Raw genomic sequence first — 14,171 nt, 5'->3', positions numbered from 1 at the left:
TTTTTGCATCTAATAACCAAAAAAAAAATTAAAATTCACCGACTAACCATAAGAAATACATGGCTAGGATATAATATATATTACAGCAGCAGCTTGACGAAAATACCCTTGAACCAATTTACCCCACGCGCATTGAATAGGAAACGTAGCAGACCTATGATGTTCTAGAGAAAACAAAAAGACAAAAGGAGAGAAAAAAAACGGGAGTGAAAGAGGTAAATTTTTAGGGTTTAAATTCAGCGACAGAAATAAAAGCAGAGGGTTGCATAATCAACAATGGCCTTTTGTAAACTGTAACTCGACCACTGAGGTGCTGGTGAAGTGGGTACGTGTTGGAGAACGACGGACGCAACCATACAGGGCAGCGGTGACTGAACGGGCGCGACACAAACAAGTACTGGACACAGCTGCATCGTGAAATCACCGACTAAGAAGGTGAGTTACTTTCTAAATAAGGTTTTGGTTACAGAACAGGGGAACTTTTTGTTTAAATTTTGGTCAGTTGGTGTGGAATGTTTTGTAAACCGTTTCTATAAGTTCATGTTTGTTGGATCTGGACATGCACTAGTACTGTAATGTCGTCCATGGAGTGGTTCTTGTGAATCATGTAAGCTTATGGTGTAGTAACTAATTTACTCTATACTATGTGTTATAGTAAGGAAATTGTTATGGAGTTGTTATGTGACCGATTGTTTGCTGTTTGTAATTGTTAGTAAATTGGTCTGGTAAAATACGGTATCCGTATGTTTGGGGTTGTGACTATGATATAGTAGTTGTGTAGTATAGTTTCCGAGTAGGATATAGTCTTTCTTTAGTAAAGTTCCCAGGTAAATGGTAAAGGGAACCACGACTAACCAACGTAACATGTTGCTTTTCTATGTAGGATGGAAGAGATAGGCTTACCGGAGAGACTATTTGAGACGGGGTTCGAACCAACGGGTCGGAAGCGTATCAACAACTACTTCAACCTAAGATGGATCCAAGTTATCAAAGACAGCCTCACATACGCGCAGAATGAGATGCTGGTGGAGACCCAATTTCGGCAACTTCTACAGATGGGCCATCATACATTTTCTGTCATGTTTGGTCACCAAATATTGTCCCGTCAGTTGGTAACGGCTAAAGAGTATGAGCTGTGGTGGCTACTTGCGGGGAAGCCAATTCGATATGGAATAGGGGAGTTTGCGTTAGTTACTGGCCTTAACTGTAACTGCCCACCGCCCAACTCACTTACAACAGGCCGTGTGGCCCACCCTAAAAAGAAGGGCAAAGGAAAGGGGAAACTTGTCCCTTGTGATGGACCGGTGTGGAAATCTTTGTTCGGCAGTGATGATAAGATAACTCCATCTGATATCATAAAACGGCTGGCAATGCGGGAGAAGTACAAAGACGACGAAACTAGATTGAGGTTAGCACTTTTGCTGTTGGTTGAAGGGATTTTATGCCCTACCAGTGGGTCAACAAACATTAGTGCAGAGGTGGTTGAGATGTTGGCCGATCTGGATGGGTTTCTAAAATATCCATGGGGTCGAGAATCCTTTATTTTAACGATCAGAAGTGTTAAGGGACGGTCACCTGCGCAGTATGCAAGCGACACAATAGCAATACAAGGGTTTGCACATGCCATTGTGTTGGTAACAGTTTGCTGCTGCCCACAGATTATCTGTGAATCCCCTGCTGATAGGGTATTGCTTGAGGAAGATGTCCAGATTGAAGACATCGTTGAAGAAGTGTGTTCTCGGAGTTTGAAAATAAATGTTGTGACGAGTAGGAACTTGGAAGTTGAAGGCCAGGTATAGTAATAATTGAAAACTTCAATAGTTGTATTTTTACGGTTTAAAACTTATCTTGTATTCGTTATGCTGCAGGCAACTGTGACGTCTATTCTATGTCCTAATCATAGTATAGATGGGTTTAGAGATGAAGTTACTGATGTCACGGTAACCCACATGGTTGCACTCATCAACAACAAATTTCCTTTTGAGCACAACAGTTGGTCAGGGGGTGTGAAGGCAGTAGACGCAAAGAGATTGCAGGAAGTAGGAGACGACGTTGGTTTAGTTGATGAAAACGCGCGTGGAAGCAACTTTCAACCAGACAGTTTCTCCCCATACCACACAGCCGTCCCTGAGTCGCATGTTGGTCACTCTGGTTCTACTGGTGCCCCATCAGAAGATGTTGAGGCACGTGTGCTGCAAGTGGTTGGGAGTTTGAAATCCCATTTCGACACAGTTTTATCTGGCGTGAAGAATTCATTGTCTGAAGAAATTAAACAACTGAAAGACCTGTTACTGCGGTACACGAAGGATGACAGATCCTGGTCTCCACATTTCTCCACAGAACCGGAAGAAGACGGACAACGGTGTCCTCCAAGCCGAATGGAGGCCATTCCAGAAACGTCACCACCCCCTCTCCGTTCAACCTTTGGAGAACATGTCGATGGAGGTTTGGCCAGTGGGACACAACCAGGACGCAATCACATGATTATGGTTAGTTCGGTGTTCTATTCAATATGGCACATTGAAATTACTTTACTATCTTTATAATGCATCAAATAAAGCTAAATACTTCATTTGTTTACGCCTATTTGCACTTGTCTAACCAGGATCAACATAATGTTGGGCCGTCTTCCCCACCTTTGCCGTTTGTTGCTACATGTTCCGTTCAACCCGCCTTACATAGTACTGTTGGAGGAACTGGAGACGGTGATGTCCCCGCACCCCCGCAAGCACCACCATTGACTGCTCTTTCAAAGAGCTTTCAATCAACGAGCAAGGACATTCAGTTTGGAGACCAGGTAGGGTTGGTGTTGAATAGTCAGACAGTAAATTTTAATTAAACCGGTCCTATACTATATGATGGGCGTGGTATAGTATACTAAACGGGGTATAACATACATTTTTTGGAATAGAGTGCAAGTGACGATGAGGACATTTCGTTAGCGCAGCTGCGTCGTAAGATGAAGGTGAGCACTACAGGACATATACTGTCCTCTACAACTGTGGATGTTCCGTCTGAGCATGCTGGCGAAGCATCCAATCAGATACTCACGCACCTTGAAGAGACTGACGTAAGTTTGTTTGTTAACTGGTATTTTATAATTTGCGGTGCTTATAGTGTAGTATTTGTTGGATTAGTATGATCCACTATTTTCTTACATCAACTATTTGTTGTAGTTCCCCCCAAACTCACATTACCATTTTCCTTTGTTTAAGGGAGACGGTGATGACGTTGCAACTTGTTTGCCCGCGATACCACGCAAGAGCACCCGCCTGCGAAAAAGGGCGAACAGATATACGCCACCCGTTGATGGAGGGAAAAAAACTAAGCTCAATATTGCTGAAACAGAACAAACCGTCGAGAAAATTGTTCAAATGGACGCTGAGCTTCCGCAGGCGTCGACACATGACCCGATAGGAACACTTTTGTCAGGGTTTTCACCATTTGTTGGCCTCAATGCTTTTCGTGTTGCGGCGTTTCAGAATGTAACTGCAACACAATTGTAAGTCTCACATCATGTTCAATATACGAGATTATCAATAGCCCATATTCATCAGGAATTATTTCTCTTATAGTGACTGCAACGGTGGGGAAGGTGCCACAATATCAAATGTGGTGTTCAAGGATGTTTTTCATGGAACTCGCCCCCTTCACTTTGAGGTTTGTTCCCCCGCCTGAACGTATCTCTATCTTTGGTTATATGTTCCCAGACTGACATACCTATTTATAACAGGCTGCTGACATGGTTGTCAGCTTCATCCGCCACCGCAACTTGGTAGAGGGCAGCCACCGGTTTGAATTCTTGCCCTCTGTGTTCTTACGGTCACTTATTCGGGAGTTCAGACAGGCCCAGAATCCAGGTTGCAGTTCAGCTTTCAATTTCACAACCGTCAGTGGTGTCTCCCTTCCGAGCATTCGTAGGTGGTGTGTTGACATCGATGTTCTATATTGCCCTTTCCAAATTGATGGCCAGCATTGGGTTGGTGTTTCCATTGATTTAAAGCAGTGGTGCATACATGTCCTTGACTGCAACACTGCTTGTGTCTCTGAGACCAATGTTGAGAACACATTACACCCAATCTCAGTAATATTTCCGGAACTGGTGAAACACTATGGTGGACCACATCCAAGGCCCGGAGTACTAACAGAATGTATGCCAGTTGAGCGTTTGGACATCAATCTCCTATGTGAAATTACAGGTTAGGTCCTACTACCTTCCGCTAGTATTTTCATAGAATGTTTCATTTTATGTTGAAGTCCATAATCTGATATGGTACAGATTTTATTCCATACTATTTTTCTTGACCATCTGAGTAGTATAGTACATGCTTGCGCTTAACCATCGTCCCTTGCATTAGTCACTTTTTACAGGCCAAATTTATTGAATGCTAACAGACTTCCTCCTTTACCTAGGCTTATCATGTGTTGCGTCAGTCATCTTGCTCGAGCTTCATGCAACAAAGAAGCTTCACCTCTGCGAACACATTACTGAAGGTTGTATCCGTACTGCGGGTGAGAGGTATGCTGTTGAAGCGTTCGCCACCTTTAATCCTCAGCTTCTTGCACCATAAATTATTTGGATGTTATGTTCTGTATTTGTTCCTACCGTTGATCCATTTCTGTTCCCATCTTAGCAACAAACTATTTCTTCCTCGCTTCTAAGTTTGTACGTTTGGACTCGTAACCTATGTTTCTGTTTTTCCAAACTATGTGACTTTGTTTCGAATGGTAGTTCAACAACGTGATTCTCGATTTATAGATTCTTATGATGCAATATAGTTGGTTACGAAACTATACAAGCACCGTTTAATAAAATATAATGTCTTGCCTACACTCTAAGTCTTGCCTAGCTACTCAACCGCCCGCTTATGTTGTCCATTTATATTGTATTTCACCAACGAGACTCCATCTTGCTCGAGCTTCATGCAACAAAGAAGCTTCACCTCTGCGAACACATTACTGAAGGTTGTATCCGTACTGCGGGTGAGAGGTATGCTGTTGAAGCGTTCGCCACCTTTAATCCTCAGCTTCTTGCACCATAAATTATTTGGATGTTATGTTCTGTATTTGTTCCTACCGTTGATCCATTTCTGTTCCCATCTTAGCAACAAACTATTTCTTCCTCGCTTCTAAGTTTGTACGTTTGGACTCGTAACCTATGTTTCTGTTTTTCCAAACTATGTGACTTTGTTTCGAATGGTAGTTCAACAACGTGATTCTCGATTTATAGATTCTTATGATGCAATATAGTTGGTTACGAAACTATACAAGCACCGTTTAATAAAATATAATGTCTTGCCTACACTCTAAGTCTTGCCTAGCTACTCAACCGCCCGCTTATGTTGTCCATTTATATTGTATTTCACCAACGAGACTCCATCTTGCTCGAGCTTCATGCAACAAAGAAGCTTCACCTCTGCGAACACATTACTGAAGGTTGTATCCGTACTGCGGGTGAGAGGTATGCTGTTGAAGCGTTCGCCACCTTTAATCCTCAGCTTCTTGCACCATAAATTATTTGGATGTTATGTTCTGTATTTGTTCCTACCGTTGATCCATTTCTGTTCCCATCTTAGCAACAAACTATTTCTTCCTCGCTTCTAAGTTTGTACGTTTGGACTCGTAACCTATGTTTCTGTTTTTCCAAACTATGTGACTTTGTTTCGAATGGTAGTTCAACAACGTGATTCTCGATTTATAGATTCTTATGATGCAATATAGTTGGTTACGAAACTATACAAGCACCGTTTAATAAAATATAATGTCTTGCCTACACTCTAAGTCTTGCCTAGCTACTCAACCGCCCGCTTATGTTGTCCATTTATATTGTATTTCACCAACGAGACTCCATCTTGCTCGAGCTTCATGCAACAAAGAAGCTTCACCTCTGCGAACACATTACTGAAGGTTGTATCCGTACTGCGGGTGAGAGGTATGCTGTTGAAGCGTTCGCCACCTTTAATCCTCAGCTTCTTGCACCATAAATTATAGATTCATACTTTTCTATTATTATTGTATGGAGTAGTACAGAAAGCTTCAAAACCATCCCCACCAGATCTAAGCTATTCTCACTTATATAAGCACACCAACATATACAACCCTACCCGATTCCCATCAGATCCATTTAATGCAAACTATGGTGAAAGTTATCGATTTACCTCAACTTCATTTGTTTCCGTATTAAGTGCTCCGTTGTCTGCATCTGCTGCCATGTTTCTGAAACTCTTCTATGCTGAACTTGCAGAATAGAATATATGCCTTAAATGAAAAATATCTGTGTTAATAGCCACACAAAGTTTTAAGCGGGAAACGTAGTTCAATTAATTACTGATGTAAGTGTTAGGTTACCGATTTGACTGAGCAGAGTAAATAGGTGTACATTTGTAGGGGTCAGTATGGACAGAATGCAAATAACTGTGTGAGCTACTCTCACGCATACGCGCTACCAAAGGAGAAAAGGGTCCAAAACTGCTCTAACTTGTCACATCCGCACTGTCAGATTTTCCTTTGGTTAGTTTCTCAATTCTTCTCCCATTAGTGTTACTTCGCCAATTCTCCCTTTTAAAATTATATCTTTAAAATATTTTTCTAGGAAAATGTAATTTTCTTAATCTTTCCGAATCTTCCTCTCTCTCCATAGGTGAAAATCTCTTTTTAACTAGACTTGTATCAGTAATCACATAGACTTTACGTCTTCTTACCTCACATTTATCATCTAAAACCTCGTAATGGCTAACAGTACGGAATTCAAATTCAACTTGTTCAACAAACATATAAGGGTCTCTGGCATCAGAAGGAATTATTGCATCAAAGAAGACAAAAATGTAATATTTTCGAATCTTTGGAGCTTTTTTAGGAGACTAAAAATGAAAGACCCTCTCTACTAAATGAGAGGGGCCACTCTTCGTTCTCATTTTCCATGTGGACCAGAGGCGGACCTACATGGAGAGTAAGGGTGTCAGCTGACACTCCTTAAATAATAAAATGTTTATTTGTAAGCCATGTACAAAGATCTATCATAGCGCAGATGGTAAAAATCTCTTTCTTTGACACCCCCTAAATCCGCAACCCGAGTTCGACACTTTTAGTTTGCACCCTTTTCTGATTTTATTTGTTTCTTTTTGTTACAGGCCAAAAGCCCAATATGTTTTCTACATTTTTATTTGGACCCAAATATTGGACAGTTCACTTTAGTTATTGTTTTTATATATTTACGTGGGTTTCTAAGCCCAAATTGAAGATTTTGTTTTTTTAACGAGAAGATTTGTATTTTTTTAGTTAACAATTTGACAATCCAATATTATATGTAATCAATATTTAATAAAAATTTTAATTTTAATAATTATTATTTAAATATATTTAAAATTAATAAATAATTCATTTATGACAACCGGTAAAAAATATTTCGGGATCAGCCACCATGTGGACCAAATACTAAAACCAGCAGCATTCCTAGTAGTAATCATCCCCAAAAGAAACTACAACCGACATAGCAAATCCCAAGAATGTCTTTCTCAAGGAACAAGTTAGCTGTATCACAACAGAAGAACCTTTTTGCCACAAAAGATTTCAAACCTTCAGATGCTGAATGCAGTTTCTGTTACAGAAAGACTAAACTAATTCAGATACGCGTAAGAATGTGAGTTTCTGCACGTTTTAATATATTTTTAAGATAAAAAGAGTAGCTGGTGTTCACGTTTCGCGGAAGAATCTAGCCATTTTTGTGGATATACAAATTCCACTACAGGCTCTTTCTTGTATGGTAGTGTTGTTCAAACACAAATCAGGATTCTCTGGTTTGTGCTGCAAGTTTATTAAGGGGGTTTCACATTCACCCGGCCTTGAATCTTGAATAGTGGAATGATGTACCATTATTGCCTGTACCATTATTGCCGCAGGTACTTCCATTGTTGTCTCTGTATTAAGATGTCCTGAGCCGCTTAGAATGGTTGCATCAAGATTTGGAAGGCTCTTCAGTTTTGAGCAGCCAGACAGCTTAAGTGTGAGCATAGCTTTCAACTTACTTATCCCCAGTGGCAGCTGAAGAAAGCTGGTTACAATTCTCCAAATGTACTGTAACAAGTCAAGTATAGTGAGCTTCCCTAAAGAAGATGTTATTTCTCTTATGGCAGTTCCAGCTAGATACAGATCTTTTAGATTTGGTGGGTAATCCTGGATTTCCTCAAAATTTGAGCATCCAGAGAGATTCTAAATGAATCATGACTAGGCAGAGTTTGTAGTCGAGAGCAGTCTCTCAGATTGCATTGGATTCCAGAGAGAACAGTGGAGCCTTTAGCAATCTAAGTTTATAGGTCCTCTCAAATATAGTAGGACTTAACTCACACGTCAATACTCAAAGACAAGACAACTGAGAAGATTCATATTATGATAATTTCAGGACTTCCTTGACTTTACACTGTACAAGAACATGTCTGTTTCTGGAGGTTAAGATGATTAAATGTCCACGAGATAATTAAAGCTTCTGCATCTCTAGCATTTCTCACATCATCGATAACAACAAGAATAGTCTTACTTTCTGGAAACCTTTCCTTCAAGAAAATTGATTTTGCATCTTTAAGAAGACGTTCGACTGGTGGAGACTTCTTGTAGTACGAAATTTGTTTGAGAAAACCTTTACTGGCTTCTTTATTATTGTTTATCTTCATGCCTTTGAAATCGATCCTTAAATCCTCCTTCATAATGTATTTCTTCAGAATCAGTTAGAAGAAACATTGACATGTTATTTTGATGAGGATGTTAGTTAATAATAGTTTTTTTTTTTCGTCAAGTAAAAGTAGATTGTCCTCACTTCAAAAAAAAAAAAAAAGAAAAAGAAACAGAGGTAGATAAACACAGAGCAAAGCGATACTATCTAGAGTATCTACTGATAAAAAATATTGAACAACGTTTCAACTAGTTTCAGATGAAAATGTCTCATCTATTTTCAGACGTATCTTGAATGTTTTGAACAGCTCAAGGGTCTTCTTCAACATAGTAGATTTCTTTTTCTAATTACTCAATAAGTCTCTGTGTTATCCCCGGGTTCAAGCTTTACTGCTAAAGTGGAGAACATCATTGATTCAGATTTGGTTTCTTTTAAGCCGCCTTCTTGATCCAATCCCTTTATCTTCTTTTCAACCTCTGTACGTTTGATTCTTGTACAACCAGAGATGTTCAGAAGTTGAAGATTCTTTAGTTGATCAGTGTGTGGGATGCTCTTCAAGCTACTGCAACCTTGAAGATCGATTTTCTCAAGACCACAAGCTTCCGAGAGTTCATCAACTTCAACTAGTTGCTGAGAGTGGCTAAGAATTATTACTTTCAACTTCCCTAGACTCTGAAAAAAAAAAAAAAAAAAAAAAATCAACAAATCAGTTAAATGTCAGAGAAATAAATAAAGAAGAAAGGAGTTTAGCCTTACCTTGGTTCCTCCCCAGAGATTCTTAAGCCGACTATAAGGCATATTAAGTTCAACAAGATGGCTAGGATCAAACTCCTGAGGCAAGGATTTCAACGGATACTTTTCCCAGTGAAGTAACCTGAGCTCATAAGGGAGATAGTGAAGTTTGTTAGGCAAATGAAGTTCTTGAACAGCTTCAGGGCTTGAACTATAAATCTTCAACAGCCTCAGAATATACATATTCTCAAACGCCATAGGATTAACAACAACGTTCAAGTTTGTTGTGTCAAGAAAAATCCCTTCTATAACGTTTCCCTGAAAAATCAGAAAAACCGAAATTACAAGCAATGATTTTGTGAACCTAATAAATTCAACAACGACAAAAACCACACCAAATCAAGTTATCAGACACGTAGAATTGTTGGTTGTGTAATTACTTTTTTTCTAATAATAAACTAGCATTACAGAAAAAAAAAATCAAGTTATCATCAGAATGTGATCAGAGTAGTACCTTGGATTCTTTGTCTTCTAGTAATAAATTGATGATGCTTGAAGGTTCCCAGAGCCTACGGCGCCTTGAAATCAGTTTTGTTTCGCGGTTGGCGATTTCGCGGCCAACTTCTTGAACCAAACTGTGCATCTCCACTCTTTCTGTTTCTGATATCGTCAATAAAGACAGCTCGGCGAGACGGTTAACTCCAACGTGTGGAAAGAAAGCACACCCTTCAAGTATTCGCATGACGTGGTCGCGTGGTTCTCCTTTAAAGAAACAAGCAATGTCCAGGAATATATTTCTCTCGGTTTCACTGAGTGCATCGTAGCTGCTTTTGAACAAATCCATAATCTCCACGTGTGGACATCCTTTGATCTTCTGAAAAGCTTCTTCCATTTGATCTTTTCTCTTCTTTTTCAGCTCCGTTCCATAGAGACAGAGAGCTTTAGGATTCCCATTAGCATCCTCAATAACCTTCTTAGACAGATCCACAAGATTAATTTCACTTGGCTGTCTTCCTCGGAAGGCGGACCTGATGAAGAGCTGTAGAGCCTCTCTCTCGTTCAAACCTGGAACCGTGTATATATCCTCGACTTGACACTGGGAAAGAACTTGTTTATCTCGGGATGTAATGATCACCACACTTCCTGGACCGAAACAGTCAAATCCTCCAAGAAAAGCTTCGGCGTCCATTGGATTGCGAACATCATCAAGAACAACAAGAACTCTCTCCTTTTGACCCTTGGGAACCTTGTACCTGTGGTCTTCTCGCATTTTGTAAGACCCTTTCTCGTGAAATGATGCGTGGAAGTCTTTGAGAAAGCAAGGAACTTCAAAGTCTGGACTCAATAGGTCAAAGGCTGCTTGAGCAATGGTTGTTTTGCCTATGCCAGGCATTCCCCAGATCCCTAAACGGCAATAGCCTTTAGATTGCTTCCATAGCAAGTTTTCTATCTCGACAAACCTCGAGTAGAACCCTACCAAACCCGTGGGAATCAGCTTCTCACGCACATCCGCGACAATCTCTTTTACTAACTCCGACTCACTGCAAAATTTATATTTCGAAAAGATTATCTTTTACCCTTTCAAAGTTCGATTAATTTTGAAGTTATTTAGGTAAATTACTTTGGTGAAGCACTAAAATGGCATCTAATCAAATAACAATTGCGTATATGAATAAAGCAAACTATAATATTTTAGTTCTTTTATTACTAACAACTAAATTTATGTAGAAAAAAAAACTAAACTTATTCTTTTTAATTATTTGTAAAAACTTTATAATCATTTATAAAAGTTCATAAACCTAATCTTGTCACCTAAACCTTAAACTTAGATGTTAAGAGTATTTTTGATTGCACCTATTTTAAAAAAGTGATATAGGGCATGACTGGTGTGCGGTTGCGGAAGTTTACGGATGCGGGTAGTTGCAGTTTTAAACGGTCTTAAGTGATTTGTACGACTGGTAGTGCGGTTAAAAATTTGTGCGTTTGTGGGATACTTATGACTGATTAACCAACAAATACAATAGTGGTTAAATAATAAATTAATAATATTTACATTTTATAAAATTATAAAATATTAAACATCATAATATATAATAAATATAAAAATAATATTTTTAAAATAATATTTTAAATTTTTTAAAAATTATAGAAAATAATTTTATTTTGAAAATTTATAGTATAAATTTAAATAGAAAAGATATATTTTAGTATTTCTATTATTTCAATTTAAATTTTTTATTTTTATTTTTGTATTTATATCGTTTTAGAGAAAAAATTACCCTCCCCAGCCGTCCGTAACCGTAAACGCTAGTTAAAACCAGCTTTTAAATTTAAGAAATTTATAATGGTTTGAAGTGGTTTAGAGCAGTTCAAGTGATTATTGCAAAACGCCAACAACCGCAAAAGCTGCGTTTGCGGATGGCAGCGGGAAAACCATGCCCGTAATCGATTTCTCATAAAAGTACATAATAATGGAACTAAAAGTGACATCTTATTTGTTTAAACCTCGTTTGAAACTTTAATATTTATTTTTTTTACTATTTCTACCCTGAACAAATTAACACCACTGAGCCCAAAAGAACAAAAGAAACAAATAAAAGTTTAACACCCCAAAACATAGCATTTTTCTTCAAATAAATCTTATTTCTTTCATCAAATATTTAAATATCAGATTGAATAAAAATGTTAACTAAAATTACCAAAAGTATAACGGTATATACGTAAAAAATAACTTAGCAGGATAAAAATTAATAGCTAAACTAAAATTTATCAATGTTTCTTTCATGTAATGAGAAATGACAAAGTCAATGGACTAGACTATACGTATAGGTCTGGGCGTTTTTACCTCAACCCGAAGTACCTACCTAAACCTGAACCGGAAAAATCAAAACCGAATCCGAACTGTTATACAAAAATATCCGAACGGGACTTATGAGCTTAGTACTTTGGTGTTTGGTTATAATCCGAACCGAACAGAAATCCAAACTAGGATCCGAAGATATCCGAAATTAGTTAAATATGTTAGTGTTTTATATATTTTAAGATGATTTAGATATTTTAGAGTCTTCAAAATATTCAAAATATTTTTTAAGTTTGTTTTATCTATTATTTTGAATACTTTTTAGTTAATTTAGAGAGTTTAACTTAATTTTAGTTAGATTTGTAAACAATTTATATATTTTGAAAAAAAAAATTGTCAATTTTTGATGTTTAAAAAATAGATTTTTGGACGATTTTAAACATTGGTTACATCCGATCCGAACCGAACCCGGAATGAACCGTACCGAACCCGATCCGATAATTAGTAAAACTCGAATGGTACTTCTGAGCATAACACCGAAAATCCGAAAATCCGAATCAGCCGGACCGAAACCGAACGGTACACCGAACGCATATGCCTAATACATAATAGTAGTTCTACACAAATAGAATGCAAACATGAAAAGCGTACAAAATATATATTTTTTTTTCTTTTTTCTTTGTTAAAATAGGGCTAGCGTACAAAATATTTTTTTTTCCTGATAACAGCGTACAAAATATTTTCAAATACATGTTCAACAAAAACGACAAGATGGTCAACCAAAGTAAATTCAGAGTTTCAGAAATATGATAAAATATAACAGCAGCGACTAGACTAGCGAGTAAATAATCTACAACTTACACTGGTTGACAAATTGATTCATGACCAGATAAGCTCGCCGTTTCAATCAGACAGTTTTGCCATTTAGTTATCTGGTCGGAATACAAACTTCGGTGTTCGGAGAATGCTTCTCCGAATCGTTTCGTCTGGCACTTGACAACTGTTGAAGTGACGTCACCGTAGAAGATTGGAACCACCGGCACGTCGTCGTTGTGTTTACGCTCCATAATCTTCACGAGCGTGTCTAAGCTGAGCCTGGAAAACGCGTAGTTCTCGGAAAAGACAACCACGAAAACCTTAGAGCCTTCTATTGCAGCCTCCGTCACTGCCACCGCCTCCGCCTCCTCCTGAGCATCGCCTACGAAGAAACTGATCTTACTTCGCCGGAAAGCGGCCGAGAGGTGGCTGACGAAAGAGTACCGTGTGTCCCTTGAGCTGAAAGCGATAAATACGTCATGCTGAACTGTGGAGCTCGAAGTCGCCATTGATTCCAAGAGTGTTTCTGTCTTTCTCTTTAACAATTAAACAGAGTGGATGGAGATGCTTTTTGAAGGCAAGTCACAGTTAATATCCCCTGTGTATTAATTGAGAAGCATTTGAAAAATTGGAACATTAATTTTGTATTAATTAAAAAAAACCTTAAATCCTAGGTGGCACTCTAAATGCCTTCTAAATTTTATTTTAAAGAATTCTAGAGCTTCTAATATAATGTATAGTTTAATCTAATGGTGTCACATTATTCCATAATTATATAACACTAGTGAACATTATATTAACCTAAAATATAGGAAGTGTGTATTCTTTCCTTAAATAAAAACTACAGAATTACCTAATATGATTTACATATATATGACAATTAATGATTATGAATAATAAAGATTTGATAACAATTTTTGCATCTTTCTTTATTTTTGTTTAAATTTATATTATTAAAAAAAATTAAAAAATCACATTAACCATATAATAAAAAAATATATTTTTTCTTATATGTTATATTTTGAATTTATTAAAATGACTTTAAATTACAAAAATGAGGAAACCTTATATGTTATATATTTTTTTTAAAACGACTTTAAAATACAAAAATGAGGACACCTTATATGTTATATTTTTCTTATATGTTAGAATTTTCTT

At 37.7% G+C, this 14,171-nt stretch overlaps 3 protein-coding genes across 5 annotated transcripts; 2 read left to right on the top strand and 1 right to left on the bottom strand.

The window, feature by feature from the left end:
- The first annotated feature begins 49 nt into the window (after positions 1-49).
- On the top strand, positions 50-2,247 carry LOC106314481. Its single transcript, XM_013752349.1, has 4 exons — positions 50-435; positions 884-1,793; positions 1,869-2,183; positions 2,233-2,247. Exons 2-4 carry the CDS (start codon positions 885-887, stop codon positions 2,245-2,247), a joined length of 1,239 nt encoding a protein of 412 aa, XP_013607803.1. The 5' UTR covers positions 50-435; position 884.
- Positions 2,248-2,303: 56 nt separating this feature from the next.
- LOC106317998 lies at positions 2,304-4,031 on the top strand. Of its 3 annotated transcripts, none has more exons than XR_001265269.1 (4): positions 2,304-2,489; positions 2,606-2,797; positions 2,912-3,502; positions 3,576-4,031. XR_001265269.1 is itself a non-coding variant. In XM_013755827.1 (3 exons), exons 1-3 carry the CDS (start codon positions 2,379-2,381, stop codon positions 3,140-3,142), a joined length of 534 nt encoding a protein of 177 aa, XP_013611281.1. In that variant the 5' UTR covers positions 2,304-2,378; the 3' UTR covers positions 3,143-4,031. The 3 variants fall into 3 exon arrangements, 1 of the variants encoding a protein (XP_013611281.1); XR_001265268.1 differs by having other exon boundaries at positions 2,912-3,660; positions 3,734-4,031; XM_013755827.1 differs by having other exon boundaries at positions 2,912-4,031.
- Positions 4,032-8,960: 4,929 nt separating this feature from the next.
- LOC106316823 (probable WRKY transcription factor 16) lies at positions 8,961-13,589 on the bottom strand. Its single transcript, XM_013754688.1, has 4 exons — positions 13,059-13,589; positions 9,912-10,938; positions 9,422-9,715; positions 8,961-9,337 (listed from the first exon to the last, which is right to left on the bottom strand). Exons 1-4 carry the CDS (start codon positions 13,520-13,522, stop codon positions 9,017-9,019), a joined length of 2,106 nt encoding a protein of 701 aa, XP_013610142.1. The 5' UTR covers positions 13,523-13,589; the 3' UTR covers positions 8,961-9,016.
- Positions 13,590-14,171: the final 582 nt, after the last annotated feature.

This window comes from Brassica oleracea, chromosome C9 (assembly GCF_000695525.1).
Source record: "Brassica oleracea var. oleracea cultivar TO1000 chromosome C9, BOL, whole genome shotgun sequence".
Lineage (NCBI taxonomy): Eukaryota > Viridiplantae > Streptophyta > Magnoliopsida > Brassicales > Brassicaceae > Brassica > Brassica oleracea.
This window is presented reverse-complemented; position numbering and strand designations above follow the sequence as displayed.